This window comes from Urtica dioica, chromosome 4 (assembly GCF_054948205.1).
Source record: "Urtica dioica subsp. dioica isolate 48M chromosome 4, U.dioica_male_clone48M_v1_H2, whole genome shotgun sequence".
In the NCBI taxonomy this organism is placed as follows: Eukaryota; Viridiplantae; Streptophyta; class Magnoliopsida; order Rosales; family Urticaceae; genus Urtica; species Urtica dioica.
This window is the reverse complement of record NC_142759.1, coordinates 10,595,427-10,613,245: the sequence shown is the minus strand read 5'-3', so window position 1 is coordinate 10,613,245 and position 17,819 is coordinate 10,595,427. Positions and strand designations below refer to the sequence as shown.

The 17,819-nt window shown below is 40.4% G+C and overlaps 1 protein-coding gene across 1 annotated transcript; it reads left to right on the top strand.

Annotated features, from left to right (window-relative positions):
- Positions 1-6,891: 6,891 nt before the first annotated feature.
- On the top strand, positions 6,892-7,446 carry LOC149400325 (uncharacterized). Its single transcript, XM_089610411.1, has one exon. The coding sequence runs from the start codon at positions 6,892-6,894 to the stop codon at positions 7,444-7,446; it is 555 nt and encodes a 184-aa protein (XP_089466537.1).
- Positions 7,447-17,819: the final 10,373 nt, after the last annotated feature.

Genomic DNA, 17,819 nt, shown 5'->3' with positions numbered 1-17,819 from the left:
GTCGCCAAGGAAGATTTCCTTGTACAAACTGCCATCCACATCGTCGAATAATCATAGTGACTGTAACCATCAACATAGCGAAGAACTGTAATCTCCGCAAATTGCTTTCCTGTAAACACTCTTGGTTCACTGTTAATCTTTATGTACATAGTGTCATTTGACTCGGTCCCTTCAAAATCACTCACCCTCATCAACAAGTGGTTAATAATCTTTGAGGATTTTATGATTTTTGGCTGATCAAGGAAATGGCCAATATAGGACGCGCTAAAAAGCGCCTCTCCTCAGGTAATATGCTCATAGCTTCCTTGAACTTATCAAGTGCGCCAAAGAAGCTGAAGTTATAGTCGACTATCTCGTTGGGAAAAAATCTGACAAATCCCTACATATGTCAAGAAACAAACATGAGACTCTACACAAACAGTCAACATGTATTCCTAAACAGTTTATGATTTGAAAGTATTGTAGATATACAAGTCAACAATTTTTGTGATTGTAGACATTTAAATATAAAATTATGGCACTGTTGACATATAAGTCTACAATTATGTAGATTTGTAGAAATATAAATCTACAATTTTAAACTTGTAGACTTCGAAGTCTACAATCATAGATCTTGTAGACTTATATACATCTACAAACACAGAAATTGTAGAACAAAGAATTCTGCAATCACTGAAAATGAAGTATGCAAGTCTCCAACCACCCTAACTTTTTTACATACATATTTACCCAAACTCAAGTGCATGCAACAAATTATCCAAGCAAATTGCACAAATTTACCTCATTTTTAGTTGACTTTTGCTTTCGGACCTTTAATTCGAAGTTCGATGCATCATCATCCAATGTCAATGGCGATTCTGACAATGCCTTCTTCAATTTTTTTGCCCCTTTCTTCGTGGGAGAACCCTTCTTAGACACCTATTTTTAGGATGACGACGCAACAAGACCTTTCTTCGTCTTGGGAATCTTCCAAACCGATGTGCCTGTTTTGGGCTTCGTCATTCTGCAAGTTAGGGACTAGAGAAGAAAGAGAAAACGGAGAACGATTTAGGTTATGGGCGAGGAGGTTTTCGCCGAGATTGTAGACAGAGAGTGAGACCGTAGAAAGAGAGGAGAGAAAGTGCGCGAGAGAGAAGGAAATTGTAACCGATTAAATGATAAAGTTTTTAATTGTTTTTAGTTTTAAGTTTTTTTATTTCTTTTTAAAGTTTTTAGAGGGAAAGTTGGTATTTTTTTTTAAAGAAAATTAAAGTTAAGACAAAATATGTACTTGCTCACATGGCCTACTTATAGAAGTGTCCAAAACTATATTTTGGTTAATTTGATCAAAATTATTGAAAGCACTCCTATTAGTGTCCAATTTCCTAAGCAAAATAGTGGGCATCTATTTAAAGCCCAAATAGTGGGATTTTAATATGGAGATTTTTAGCCTTATACGAGTGCTTTCAGGGTCAAACAAAAGTGTACAATTTTACGGGTATTTATATTTTATTTTTATTTCTTGAAAAATACACATTTTTGCTATGACTATTTGAATTATTATTTGTTTTTATACAAAAATCCATGTTATAAAAAAATCGTGTTATTTGTTGATCCATCATAACGTTATTCTTCATGTCATGTCTATAAAAAAGAAAGGGATCTATGACTACCATTTGATATGAAAAATCATGTCATTTGTTGACATCTATATTAACAAATCATGTTATTTGTTGATATCTATGTCAACAAATTATGTCATTTGTTAACATCTATGTCAATAAATCAAAAAAATATCAATGTTGTCATTTGTTGACATATTATCTCAACAAATCATGTCATTTGTTGACATCTATTTCAACAAATCAAGAAACTTTCCAGTGTTGTTATTTGTTGACATATATATGTCAATAAATCGTTAAACAAACCTAGATTTCTTAAAAAAAAAAAAAAAAAAAAAAAAAAAAACCCTCAGATTTCTTGACATATGAGAGACTCGGAGAAAAAAAAATATAAAAAATAGTAAAGATAAAAAGAAGAGGGTAAAAATGGATAAAATATATTCTCTCTCCTCCTTTTACTAGTATAATTGTCCAAATTAGTATTTTGGTAAAAAATGGAAAATTAGTTATCAAATGGTAGTGGATGTGTCAATTTCTCACTATTTAATGACAAACTTGACAATAAATGATTGTGTTTATTAATGACAAACATGTCAATAAAACACTACATATATTGATAAATTTGATCATAATTTTGAAATTAGAAGCAATTAATGAGTCTTGGCAAAAAAAAAAAAAAAAATTAAATAATCATAATTTTGGAATTATCCCGGAGTAAAGACAAATTCAGTTCCAATTCAAAAATACCCATTGTTTTTTTCTACATTCCAAAAATATCTAGTATGAGAGTAACTGAGCAAAATAAAACCTTTGCATATAATTGTAAGCATAACAAACATAGTTTTTTCAAATTCGAAGTCAGATTCACCAGTGAAAATCTCATATGATTCACTTGAAAAATTATAAAGACTCTATTCTTATAGTTCTAAAAAAGATCTTTAAGAAATCATTACATTTACTACATTCAAATAAAATTGTAAACGCTCACTACTTATTATCTTTTTTTTAAAGAGGGAATTATTAACCAATAATACAAAAGCATATATATAAATAAATACGTGAGCTGCACAAATATAACAATTTATTATGCTACAACACAAGCAGACTCTAGAATTAAATAAATATGAGTACTGCTACTCGTGATATTCGATCTTACGTCCTACCCCGTAGCAAGAAAAGTTGTATTATCACTTGCTCATTCGGTAATATTCACTAGTTATAATCGTGACACTTACGGACAAATTGCCAATTTTCACTGCTACTAAAGATGTTTTCATCTATTATGTATAATTTTTAAAGATCATTAACATCACTACTATACGGATCGTACTAGCATCAAACTGAGATGGCCACGAAAGACATGCCTCTCCTATTTTCCATGTTTGTTGTGTTTTTTAGCTTCGCATTGTTATGCACATTTTTATTTATTTATGTAGGTTTTTTAAATCACAAATTAGCCACCGTGAAATTTTATTTTATATCGGCTCCTCTATATATGGAGTCACGATAGGAAAAAAATTGCGACGAGATACAGTAATTTCACGTAATTTTTTTTTTATATTTATTTTATATAAAGGGCTCATCAAAAGAATATTGATAAATGTCAAAAGACTTGGATTACAAGAATAGCTCAAAAAAAAAAAAAACTTCTACATGAAATGAAAAAGATGAAAAATGGACCATAAACAATCATAAATAAAACAAAATAACATGTGGGCTACCCGTTTATGCAGGCAACCATTCATTAAAAGATTGCTACACGAATCAGGAGTGGAAACGCCGATCTTCGTCGGTTGCAGATTGCGGTTATAGGGGTCTTGTCCAATTGAGATCCACACCCAAAGAAAATCGTATTTTAGATCTGAAATTCAAATCTGAAAAAACTAACTACTTCAATTAAAGATCAGGCAGTACAAAAGTTAAATATAATAAGTCTGGATTATGAAACATAATCGAAAAAAAGAAAAACACGAAGAAGGAAATAAATATAAAAAATACTTTCCCCTAGATCGAGGGTCCTTCGTTGGTGGAGACCATCGGGGTTTTCGTGTTCGAGGGGAGGCGACGACACTGAAGATTGAAAGTTAAAGTCTAAATTTTTTGGGAAAGAGAGCGGTGGCTAAGATTTTTTTTCGAATTTTTAGTGGATATATACTTTCGTAGCCGTCTAATATGTGTATATATCATCTGTAATTCCACGTAATTAAATAAAACAGATTTCAACAACTAAAAATAGCAAATAAAAGACATAAAAGCGAGTAGTACATTTATAATTTGTGGGTAATCAGATGTTGCGAATAAAACTCGACCGACAGTTTTGATTGTGTCATGTAATGTTTACCAAAAAAAACAAAAAAAAACAAAAAAACAAAAAAAACAAAAAACATTTTAAAATATTTGTTTGGCTGTCAAATGCCTAATCGTCATAGTGTTCTATATATTAATATATTAAGATTTTCATTTTGTTGATATATAATAAGGTTATCAATCTAACAAAAGCAGACATATTATAATCGCATCACATAAATATTGGCGTGTGCGTTATGTATCACGAATAAGATTTTTTTATAAGGGATTCTAATTATTTAGTTAATTTTAAATTTAATTTTAAAAAATTAATTAACGTTTCATTTATTTTAGTAAATTAATTATTTATTGCTATTTATCAAATTAATATATAGAAATGCTAGAGACAATTATGTTAAATATTTATCTGATTAATAAGGATATATAGTTGAATTTAAACATATTTAAAATATTAATTCAAGTGATTTAGTCCTTGAATTTTTTTTTTATAATACTAGTGTGAGAAACTATTTCTAATCATTGTTCTCTCCACTAATTGTAATTGCAAAACTGACTTTGACTACTTGCTACGTTACAATAAAAAAATAAAAGATGAACATGGTGGGTCCGAACTCTTACTAAATGGGAAAAAGAGAACATATGAAAAGCAGAAATTAATTGAGAGATGATAATCATAGTTCAATTAATATGAACACAATGTAAAGCTCAGATGATAACGTGGACATGAACCACATTTTATTGCTAAAGTCTGCTTTTTGTAGTTCCTTTCCAAGTTTCATTGTACCATTTGCTTCTAAACGATAAATTCTTTTATGCACGGTGTAACAATATTTGATGTTTTTTCCTTTCTCGTAAGACTTATCATTTTTGTAAGCTCGGGAGGGCCATTATTCTATCTACATAATGTCTTCACGGTAAAAGTACACTTGGTCTCCTGATTGACTTTTTGAAAGTGCTTTAGCTTGATTCAGCAGCTAGTCATAAAACATGGTTAATTTAGTGTCCTTTTTTTTTTCCTTCCTCTTTCTATCTTTCTTTTACCAAGAGAAAGTTTGACCAAGTCATATCATCAAATGTGATCAATCTATCTTTCTAGTTTTATTTTATTTTTAAAATCTGATGAATCTAGCTCCAAAGTCCAAACAAAAGATTGAGATATTGATTACTACCGCACTATAATTGTGATTTTACTCGTAAATCATGTGACGCAGAAGAATTTCACATATATAAAAATTAAAATTAATGAAATTAAATTTTCCACATATTTTACCGGACGGTTTCTGCAATTTTTGTTATTTTTCTACTGTTTTTTTTATAAATGATAGCGGTTTTTAAATAAATGCCCGTCAAGTGCAATATACATAATTTTGGGTAATTTTCACACGAAAACCGCGGAATCTCAATTTCCGTTCAAAACTATTCTTACCTCTATTATTAAGTAATCCATATAGAAAAATACATATATAAAAAATTTTACGCTAAAATCAGTATCATTATGCTGCATAATTTATGCATCGCCGTGTTTTGGTGACAATAATTTAAATTAGAGACAATAATTGAAGCCCGGCCCGGATACACCCGACTTTGCTGCTACCGCTGAAAACAGGGGAAATGAAGGTGATAAATGGCGGGGAAAAGAAAAGGAAGCGGAGAGGCGTGATGAGAACCGGACCGAGAAGTGTGGCTCTACGCCAATGGAGACCGAGCGTGGTGGGTTTCAGAACAGGGGGCCGGAGAGCAGCACTCAGGCGACGAAGGCCCCGGTGCCGATGGATGGTGTGGGCGTGCCAGACGGGAAGTCGGGTGAGGCGAAGGGATCTGCTGCTCCGCCGCCGGGGGCTACTCCGACGCCTGGTCCGACTGAGATGGGGAGGAAGGCGAGTGGGCCGGCTTCTGCTACTCCGACGACGGGCGCTGCTCCGACGGCCACATGGACCGAGGAACCCAGAGGCGCAACATTGGAGAAGGTCCCGCCACCTGTGGCGATACCGAAGACAGGTCCGGCCGGTTCTCTCCACTGGCGCAGGCGACTCAGATCTGGCGACTCGGCTCATCTGCCGCTGAAGACGAAGACCAAGCTGTCAACGCCGACCGGGCCGGAGGAGGAGAATCAGACGGCGGCGACCAAGGAGACGAGACAGATCCGGCCGGAGATGCAGACGATGGACCAGCCGGAGGAGGCCACGGTGAAGGACCAGATCCAGCTGGAGAAGACGTGGACGAGCGGGCCCACAGCTGTTCCTCTGAACCTGGGACCGTTGGGAGAGGACTCGGCTTCCCCGATTTGGAGGAGCAAAGCTTCTGCGATCCCGGGTCTTGGGGAGAATAGGGCTTCTGTGGGAGCTCTGGAGGATTCAGAGAGCTGCTCTACTTTTCAGAATAAAATAAGGAATGGAAAAGAGGAAAGTGACAGGGTTGGTGAGGGACGCGAGGGTGATAAAGAAAGAGGGGTTTCTGTGGGAGCTTTGGGGCCCACGGCTTTTTCCTCATCAATTCCTAACATGGGCTCAACAATTCCTAATTTGGGCCGAGCTTTTTTGGGCCCAGCTTCCCTCAGCCAAACTGAGCCCATTTTAAAGGCTGAGGGAAATGCTACAATGGGGCCCATTCTCACCGACGGAAAAGGGACGGGTTCTGATCCCACACCGGTTGCGGAGGGGAAGAGCGACAAAGGATCCGGGAAGAGGAAGTCAAGTGAGCGCCTCAGGATTGGCAATGTCAAAAGAATGGCGCGTCTCTTTGAAGCCGGAGGAGAAGGGAAGGGCAGCTTGGAGGAGGCGACACGCTCACCCTCGGTTTTCCAGGTTAGTAATTCTCCTCCCTACCCTTTTTCAGTTTTTCAGGGGGTTTGTGATGAGGGGAAGGGGGTCAGGGACCCGAAGTTGGTGGATCGTTCCTTAGGAGTTTCTGGTTCGGCGGATTCGACTACGGTAGTTATTGATGAGAGAGCGGCGCCCCTCAAGAATGAGGGCCGCCGAACGCAATGATAGGCGTTCTCTGGAACGTCCAGGGGTTGGGAAACCCCGGGACGAGGGGAGCCCTTAGGTCCCACGTCTTGGAGCATAAGCCGGATTTTCTGTTTCTGTCAGAGACAAGGCTTAGGAAGGACGGGGCCGAGAGGGTTAGAGTGTTGCTTGGTTTTGAGGGCTGCGTGACTGTTGAGAGTCTTGGTAGGAGCGGAGGCTTAATGTTTCTTTGGAATAAGTCAGTGAAGTTTCTACTTGGGACTATGTCGAGGTACCATATTGAGGGTGACTTGGTTAGTGAGGATGGTAAGATGTGGAGGTTTGTGGGGATTTATGGCGATCCGGTGACTACGCAGAGGCGACACACGTGGGAGCTTCTTCGTCGGCTTCGAGGGAACCACATGGGTCCTTGGCTTGTTGGAGGGGACATGAACGACGTGACTACGAACGCAGAGATTAAGGGGGGTCGGGACAGGGGTCCTGGTCAGCTTCTGGCCTTCCGGGATATGATCATGGACTGTGATATTCAGGACTTGGGGTTCGAGGGGGATATCTTTACGTGGCGGAGATGAGGGATAGAGGAACGTCTTGATAGATGCCTAGCCAGCCACGATTGGCGGGATCTCTTCCCCCGGGCTAGCGTCCAGCATCTCAGATTCTGGAACTCGGATCACAGACCTCTTTTGCTGAGAACTGAAGGGATTAGGTCTACACGTAAGCCTGGGAGACCTAGGAGATTCTTCTTCGAGGAAGCGTGGTGTGGAGAACCTGGGTGCGAAGAGGTGATCCGGAGGTCTTGGGAGACGGAAAGAGGGGGAAACCGGAATCAGACGATGCTGGATTCGATTAGGCAGTGCAGAGAGGCCCTGGGTCGATGGGGCCACGAGAAAAACAGAGAGTTGAGGGACAGGATTGAGGAGCAAAAAGCGATTGTTGAGTTGGTGGGCAGATCTGGTCCAGATTTCTGTATGGAGGTTTTTCGTCGTGAAGAGAGACAGTTGAACGCCCTGATGGAGAAGGAAGAGCAGTTCTGGAGGCAAATGAGTAGAGCCTCCTGGATGAAGTGTGGTGATAGGAACACGAAGTTCTTCCATCGCAAGGCTGCAACGAGGAGGAAGAGGAATACTATTAGGGGCTTGTTCGATGCGAGTGAGATCTGGCGTAGCAGCGGGGCAGAGGTGGAGAGAGTGATCTCCAGATACTTCGAGGATATTTTCACCTCTGCCGGTCCGTCGCTTCATGATATTGAGGCAGTGGTCGAGGGCATCCAGCCTAGGATCTCGGAGGAGATGAACCACGAGCTTGAGCGGCCGTTTGACGCTGCGGAGGTGAGGAGTGCACTATCCTCGATGGACCCCATCAAAGCCCCGGGAAAAGATGGATTCCCGGCGATCTTCTTCCAGAAATATTGGGACGTGGTTGGGGGGTCGGTTACGGAGACCTGTCTTGGTATCCTCAACGAAGGGAAGGATGTGGGGAGCATTAATGACACCATCATTACGCTGATCCCTAAGATTGAGGAACCTCGGAGAGTGAGTGAGTTTCGGCCCATCAGCCTGTGTAACGTCGTCTATAAGATAGTTGCTAAGTGCCTTGTGAATCGTCTAAAAGGCACTATGCACGCGGCCATTTCAGAGAATCAGAGCGCGTTCGTGGGTGGTAGGCTCATCTTTGACAACGTTATGGTGGGTTTTGAAGTGCTTCACACGATGAAGAGAGAGAGGTTTGGGAACGGGAGGTGGGCGTCCCTTAAGCTTGATATGGCAAAGGCTTACGACCGGGTTGAGTGGTCCTACTTGGAGGCGGTGATACTGAGGCTCGGGTACTCGGCCCGGTGGGTGGAAAAAGTGATGAGATGTGTCTCCTCGGTTTGGTTTGCCTTCAACATTAATGGGACCACTCGAGGCCACGTGGTTCCCCAGAGAGGTCTCCGTCAAGGCGACCCGCTTTCTCCCTTCCTCTTCCTTTTCTGCTCTGAGGGCCTTTCGAGTCTCTTCAGAGAGGGAGAGCAGACGGGAGCCATTAGTGGGGTCCGTTTCGGAAACATTCGAGTGTCCCACCTCCTGTTTGCGGATGATAGTTTGATGTTCTTTAAGGCGTGCCCTGAGGAATGCAAGGCTGTGGCGGATATCCTCAGGGTTTACTCTACGGCCTCGGGGCAACTGGTTAATTTTCAGAAATCTGATGTCTGTTTTGGTAAAGACGTCGGGACGGAGGAGGATGAGGAGCTCCTTGCCCAGACCCTTGGAGTTCGGAGGACGGATTGCCATAAACGTTACTTAGGCCTCCCAGCTTTCACAGGACGGAAAAAGAAAGAGCTCTTCGAGTACGTGAGAGAGCGCATCTGGGAGAAGATTAAGGGTTGGAACGGCCTTTTCTTTTCGCAGGCCGGCAGAGAAGTGCTTATTAAGTCTATCCTTCAGGCTATTCCGTGCTATGTGGCCTCTTGCCTCAAGCTTCCGAAGACACTGATCTCGGGGATCCATTCGGCCATAGCAAAGTTCTGGTGGGGAAATTGCAACGGGGCCAATAAGACGCACTGAGTTGCTTGGGAGGTCCTCGTGCGGAACAAGCTGGAGGGTGGCATGGGCTTTAGGGACTTGGAAAAGTTCAACCAAGCTCTGATCGCGAAGAACGTGTGGAGATTCCTCAGACGGCCTGACAGTTTAGTAGGCAAGGTCTTCAGCGAGAGCTACTACCCACACGGGGACATCTTGAGTGGTCACTGCGGGTCGAACAGCTCCTTTATGTGGCGCAGTCTGGTTTGGGGGAGGGAGATCATCCTAGCTGGCACGAGATGGAACATCGGGGATGGGGAGTCGGTCATGGTTATGGGAGACAAGTGGATCCCTAGACCGAGATCCTTCTCATGGGTTGATCCCCCTCTGGTCCCACCAGATATGAGAGTTGCAGAGCTGATGAGGCTGGACGGAGATTGGGACGACCCGCTCATTCGGGCTATGTTTGGAGAGGAAGACGCCAGGGCTATTTTGATTATCCCGTGCGGTGGAGAAGGGATCCCTGACCGTCGCCGTTGGCACTACACGGAGGACGGGGAGTACACGGTTAAGAGCGGGTATCGGGTGGCTATGGAACCCATACATGAGGCTAGCTCGTCCGACCAGTCACTGATTGAGGAATGGTGGAGAAAATTCTGGAAACTAAGAGTTCCTCCTAAAGTGAAGCTTTTTATTTGGAGAGTCTGCAAGGGTCGGATCCCGACTCGCACCGTCCTGGCTAGGAGGAAGATTATCACTGACGATCGCTGCCCTATCTGCAGCAGTATGGCTGAGACGGTTCACCATGCGCTCTGGGGTTGCAAGTGGAGTAGGAAGGTTTGGAAAGAGGCGGGCTTCGGGGGGATTCTCCCGGCACACGGGGAGGGCGAGGCTTTTGCCAACATTCTCAGCGCGGCAGACTCTCTCGAGGTAAGTAAGTTTGAATTCTATATCACTATTATCTGGGAATTGTGGAATCACAGGAACAATGTCGTCTCGGGGAGGAAAGTCTGGAATCAGTCAGAGCTTGTTCAGTGGAGTGGGAGTTTCCTCGAAGAGTTCAGAGATGCGAACAAGACAACAGTACGAAGAGAGGAAAAGAGGACGACCAAGCCTAGGTGGATCCCTCCGACGCAAGGAACAATCTCGGTGACTGTGGATGCTGCGCTAGATCGGGACCAGGGAGGATTCGGTGTGGGGTGCATTGCTCGTGACCACACTGGAAGGGTGATAGCCTCGCAAACGTTTTCCCAAGCTAGAGGGTTTTCCCCCCAGCTCGCGGAGGCATTTGCGGTTCTCCAGGGCGTAGTTTTGGCTAGCAGCATCGACGGGTCGAGATTGGAGCTTCATTCGGATTGCTCGGAGGTGGTCAAGGCGGTGGCCGGGGGAGAGATTCCAACGACTGAGCTCGGGACGATTTTGCATCACATCAAGAGAGAGGTAAATAATCTGATTGAGTTTAAAATTATGCATATTCCTCGTATTTGTAATATTGCGGCTCACAATTTAGCCCGTTTTGCTGTTACTCAAAGTTCGAACTCGAGATGGATGGGGCTTGTCCCTCCATGCTCGGAAGAGGCTATTAGAGCCGATGACAGAGAGATTCAATCCCACTTGTCGGGATAGGTCTTTTTCGTGTTTGGGTTTGTTGAGTTGGATACGTGATTGTATGTTTGTTCCTTATCTCTTGTAACCACGGTTTTCCTCCGCCATACGTGAGGGCTTTTATGATATCTCCGTGGCTCCGCCCACGTTTCTCAAAAAAAAAAAGAGACAATAATTGATAGAATATATGACCACTGAACTAAGCATTTCTCATCTACAAAACCAAATCAAATAACCATTTCAACATCATCCATGGTTTAAAAAAGAAGCAATACACCAAAAGCAGTATAAACTCCAATGTAGACTCAACAATATGGGTGTGTCTCATTTCATATTTAGATTCACTACCATTGAATATGGAAAAGCACGTGGACAATCTTTTGGAGAAATGGTTTCTATTAGCGTATTGAGTCCACTGATATAGTTGTACAAGGGTAAAACTAGATCTTGTTTGCTGTACCAAATCTGATTTATGCAAGTCTTCATTTAAACTCACTTTCTCAAATTAGGAAAAGAGTGAATGGTTCTGCTTTATATTTATTTTGGTCTCATATGACTTTTTCAGCTAATAATCGAGCTGTCGTCGTCAGTTCTCAGTCCATTGCACTCCAACAATTACTGCAACTACTCTTCACATCACTTTCGTTGCTTGTTTGGTCCAATTCTATCAATTTTTTATTTTTATTTTTTTTTATTTTATTTTATTATTATTATTAAACTTTCGGTTGATTCAATGGGTAATTTTAGATGTAATTTGTTTGGAATTTATGTGAAACAAGATTCACCCCATATTCCTTTTAGTTCATAGTGTTGCAGGTGTGGAGGTTAATTGGCGCCGATGTGATGAGCTGATGACTTAAGACCTTACGACAATGACTTGCGGATTGACATGTCTGTTAGCCCTAATGTTGTATATATTGTAAGGGTTATTAGTTGATGGTATTTTGAGAATTTTAGGTGTGTCTGTTAACCTTAATATTTTTCCTATGAATACCTTATGCGTCGATGAACTTTGGAGAGCGCAAAAGAGTTGTAAACACATTTTCTCTCGATCTGGGTTTTAGTGAGAATCTGCAACGACAAAGTGAACGTAGTCTTCGCATTGAAAGGGAACAACTATTAAATCTGCGTGTGTTTTATTTTGTTCTTCGCGAATTTCGTTTTTTGATTTTAGGTCGGATTTGTGTGTTGAATCTTGACACATAGCTTCAATTAACATCTCATTTGTTGATGATTGGTCGATAATTACATTTAAAAAAATATTTGCGACACAAAGGAATGCCAACAAAAACTTTTTAATACTGATTACAAAATTAATTAAAAAAAAAAGATATATGCATCAATGAAAGCAATGCAACTCCAAATTGAAGAACACATTATGCATTTATGATAGATGCAACTATTGAGAAATGCTAGATGTATATGATCACCGACTCTTCTTGCATCTCCAAAATAAAAATGCATTGGAGATGGTCTAACCAATACTAGCATATATAGCATGCATTAAATACAATATATATATGACCCGGGCTGATCGAAAAAAATTGTAACAATGTAGAACCTATCGAGCTGAGCAGATCTATTTGACTCGACCAAAATTTATTCCAGAGAAGAACCATCTCTTTTCTGTTGTCCTCCTTTGCTTCTCATACTCCCGTTCATATGTGGATCATTGGTTGATTTATTAGATCTACAGCCATAATTTTATTAGTGATAATCATCGATTTTGCGTTCATTTTTTTTTCCCTTTAATTACTAGCTACCGTATATTTCATTTCAGCTAGTCTTATTATTGACTACCCACTTATGCAATGTACACTTTGCTTAGTAATTTTGGGCTTAGCCGCATATATATTTAATATTGATTTGTACACTTAAATATTAGTTTTTTTTTTCGATGACAAAAATACCCAATGCTACGTATTGAGGCTACCGTGAGTAGATATTCTTTTAAATGACAGGCTGATACTAAATTTTAACATAATGAGTATATAAAGGTATAAATTCAAAATTATTGAGTATTTATGCCGCATTTCTTCTTCTAATAATAAATGAATATCTTAAATTCTCGATTTGATATTGAGCGTTTTTCTCAACATTTTATTACTTTAATTTTTTTTATTTACATGATCAAGCCTTCTTGCAACGAATCTTTCAAATTAAAGTTCGAAAACGCGTCTTAAAATTAAATTTCTTAGTTTCAGCTCAAAATTTCTGAAAATGAGATGCTTTAATTTGGTCAAAAGCTTAAAGTAATGCAATTCAGATATTTTTGTTGGCTCTAATAAGTTTTAATATTTTTTTTGAATTTCAAGATTATTACCATTGAATTATCGTGCAATTGAATCATTGATTTCAATCACATACCGTTCTTACTTAGAGTTATGATGCTCTAATCTTGGGGTCGGGTGCTTCATCGAGATTTTTTTAGCTATATAACAAGGATCAATGATTATTAATTTATTTGAGTGTATTTTAAAGAAATATATAATGTATGGCCATACAATCTCGGAAAAAATTATGACTAACAATCATTTGTAGCTTTCATGGATATGTCATTCTTGTTTTATATTATATGCTAAAGTGAATCCTTATTATTGCACCTAACCTCTTTATATATTACAGGATATTGGAACCGTTGAATTTTACTTCAATGTATCTAAACCTGGCTTACCGGTAGCGGGACGGGACGGAATCCCCGCTACCGGTATGAACAGTAACGGGACGGGACATCCCGTTAAGGCGGACGGACGGGACTCCCGTCCCGTTACTTTGGCTAACGGGATCCGGTGATCCCGTTAGTCCCGCTATTTTTTTTTTTTTTAATCTCGGCCGTTGATCTTTGATCCAACGGCAAAAAAAAAAGAGCCGTTTTTTTTTTTACCGTTTAAAAAAGAGCCGTTGCTTCATTTCGGCCGATTTTTTTTTTTTTTTTAACCCACTTATTTCTAAAATCTATAAATACCCCCCCCCCCCCCCCCCCCCCCCAATTCATTCATTTTCTTCACACCTTTCATTCACTCTCTCTCAAACTCTCTCAATTTCTCTCAACTCTCTCTCAATTTCAATCTCGAATTCTCTCAATTTCTCTCGTTTTTAGTCTCATACGCTTATATTTTATCATGGCATCTTCATCCCACAACCGAGGGGGTCGAAGGGGAAGAGCTTCCCGAGGTCAACAAATGCACCGTTTTGAAGAAAATTGGTTGCACTTATCTCAAAACGCCCCCGACCCAAACACCCAATACTCCTTTGATCCAAATTACGTTGCTCCTACTTTCCACCACTCGGATTTCACCGAAATTCCAAACACACAAATGCCATATTATCCTCAAATGGATCCCGAGCAAGCATATCAAGCACAAATACCGCCATCCGAAGTCGCTTTTCAAGAGTTTCAAGTGTTCGAGCAACATTATCGTGAATCCCAAAATCCAAATGAAGAAGAAGACGACGACGAAACCCAAGATCCAAATGAACAACATGATGACGAGGAGAAGGAAGATGAAGAAGAAGACGTCCCACCACCACCACCTCAGCCTCGAACTCAAGTTCCACGACCTCGACAACGTGAGCAACAAGAGGATACCCGACAAAGACGACAACGATGTGCCCGAGAAGAACAACAACAACAACAACCACCTCAACAACAACAACAACCACCGCAACAACAACAACAACCTCAACAAGCACAAGCACCACGACGTCGAGCGAGGTCTGTTGTCTGGACGTTCTTTGAAGAGGTGATTGCCAACGGTGAAAAAGCCGGAAAATGTCACGTTTGTGGCAAAATCTTTAGCGCTCATAACACTAGAGTTGGGACGTCGCTATTGTGGAGTCATCACAGACACTGCCAGGGGGGGACACAATCTGGAGCCTCTACAACCCAAGTAAGTAACATCAATCCTTTAACATTTAGACGTGATTTAGTTGAATATTTTGTATCAACCGATCAATCTTTTAGTCATATCGAATCTCAAGGCTTTGTTAGATTCATTAGTTCTCTTATTCCAAACGTACAAATAATGTCTAGGAAAGCCTTGAGATTCGATATCCTAAAATGGTTTTTAGGAGAAAAGGAACAAATGAAAGACTCAATATCCTCTGGTAGATATAGCGTAGCCTTAACATCGGATATATGGACCGGTCAATCTAAGATGGACTTTATGAGCGTTGTAGTCCATAACATAGACGACGATTGGAACCTGAACAAACGTATCATAGCGTTTAGGAGGATAGAAGGTTCTCACACTGGTGAGAACATCTTAGATATCATAGTTAGTGTTTTAGATGAGTGGGGTTTGAACAATAGGGTTATATCTGTGACCTTAGATAATGCCACTAGCAACAACGCCATGATTAGGGAGTTGACCCAAAAACTTAACGCAGACGAATCCCTTATATATCAACGTTGTGCTACCCACATCATCAAGTTCAAGCCGGAGCCGCTAGTTACGACCCTTCGATAAACAAGATTAGGAATTACATAAGTTGGATAAATAGTTCAACCTCTAGAGTAGATGAGCTTAAGAGACGGCTTAGACTAAACGGCCTTCAAGAACGCACCTTTCACCTAGATAACAAAATTAGGTGGAATTCAACCTTTCTTATGCTGACCAACTTCTTATCCGAGCGTTACGTCGATGTTATTGTTTCTTACATTAACAGCGTACATGGCGAAAACGCTATATCTGATTTGGATATTAGGATGGCTGAATCATTTGTTTCTTTTCTCGACATTTTTTTATAAAGAAACTTGTTATCTTTCTGCTGTTTACACTCCCACTTCTTTTCTCGGTCTTCATACTATGACCGCAATAGCTGTGCATCTTGATAAAAATAAAAACAAAACTATTTTTCAAGATTCTATTCAAGCAATGACAACAAAGTTTTTAAAATATTGGGGGGCTGGAAAGGTTCCATTACTATACGGTTTTGGAGCCATTCTAGACGTCCGATGTAAAATTGGAGGTTTAAATTTTTTTTTGAAATACATAAGAAACCATTTTGTGGACCAAGATTACGTTGCACTTGATCTTCCGAGGATCGTGCAAGCTTTTTTTGATCTTTTCAAGGTTTACGAGGCGAAACTTCTACCGCAATACCGAGCGCAACCTTCTTAATCACAGACGCAATATCCGAGAAGACACCAATACACGAATGTCTTCGTCAACGCGCCCGCGTACATCCCGTCTCCTCAACAACAAGAAGCTGGGACAAGTCAGACGAGGTCAAGCGCAACCGACGCACGGTCCCATCCGGAGATCCAAGAGTACGATAGGAACGATCGGACGACGAAGCAATCGACCTCTTGGTTTGGTGAAGGCAGAATGCGAGGAGGTTTCCGATCTTGTCATCTATGGCACAAGACATCCTCACCATCCCAGTTTCAACTGTGTCCTCTGAGGCAGCTTTTAGCAGCGCGGGCCGGATCATCGACGATAGAAGATGCAGCCTGAAACCGGAGATGGTCGAAGCATTGACGTGCGGAAAAGATTGGATTCAACATCGAAATCGAGCACAAGAAACATTCATGTGCTTCGATATTCTAGACGATTTTGAAGTTGATTTTGCAAACGTAAACATAAATGGTTAAAGTATCGTGTATAACAAAGGGATATCCCGGCCCTTGTCCGGGATACATTTTCAAATAATTAACGAGGAAAGGGGTGCTCTTTTTCCTCGCCGTCGCACCTTTTTAGGGGTCGGTGAGGTTTTTTAGGAGGCCCATTTATAATTTCACATTTTTTTTTATTAATTTTTCTACCCATTTACTTCACAATCTTTTCAATTAAGTCATTGTATATAATTATTTAACTTCATTTAAATCTTCATTTCTGCCCACTTAATTTAAATTCCTTACAATTACATCCTTCTATTTAATTATTTAAATTCTTTTAAAAAGTTATTTTTTTTATTTTTTTTATTATTTTTATGCCTAACGGGGTCCCGAATTCCCGTTAGGCCGAATCCCGCTCCCGTCCCACTACATAACGGGACGGGACTCCCGTTTGGCCAATTAACGGGAGTGGGACGGATGGCGGTAGCGGGAGACGCGGGACTCCCGCTAGGCCAGGTTTAAATGTATCTATTCAAGTTATGATAGAAATATAAGGATTATCCAAGATGGGCTGGTGTGGGTGCCGAGGGAATGCAACGAAGCGGCTCATACGGTCGCGAAATACCGTCGAGAGACTTTGTCTGTTGACGTGGAACTGCTGTCTTGCCCGTTGTGGCTCTCTTCTTGTATTACTAAGGACTGTGAGTCCTCTTTTTTTGGCTGTAATGGGGGCCAGTAGAGCCTTGGCAGGTTGCTGAACTTCACAGCTGCCCTTCAAAAAAAAAAAAAAAAAAAATATAAGGATTGTAAATTTGTACCGTGTATCGTAATTTCGCTACATTTCTAATTACTGATAAATCTTATATAAAAAAAAAAAGAGAAAATAAATATGGGGCGGGGTTTGTTAATGTTGAGAAATAAAAGGTAGTTAAAAAATAGGATCCTAAAAAAATATAAACATGTTATATGCAAATAAATTACATACGTGTAAGAGCTAGCCTACTTTTGTCATTCATCCCGTCTTTCTTGGATTGTTATTGTGTAATTAATAAAATCTCATTACCTAAAAAAAATTGAATAATTAGTTAATCTATGAAGAATGAAGATAAAAGCTTGTTACATTCCAAACTTTTTTTTTTTAAAGAACCGAACTGGTTTATTAACATTTAGAATACATGAGGGTGGATCGTTCAACCAAATAGCAGGAAAGGAAGAAAGTAAATTACAGCGTGCAAGGCAATGAGCCACAAAATTACATTCCAAATTTAAAAACACTAAAAGT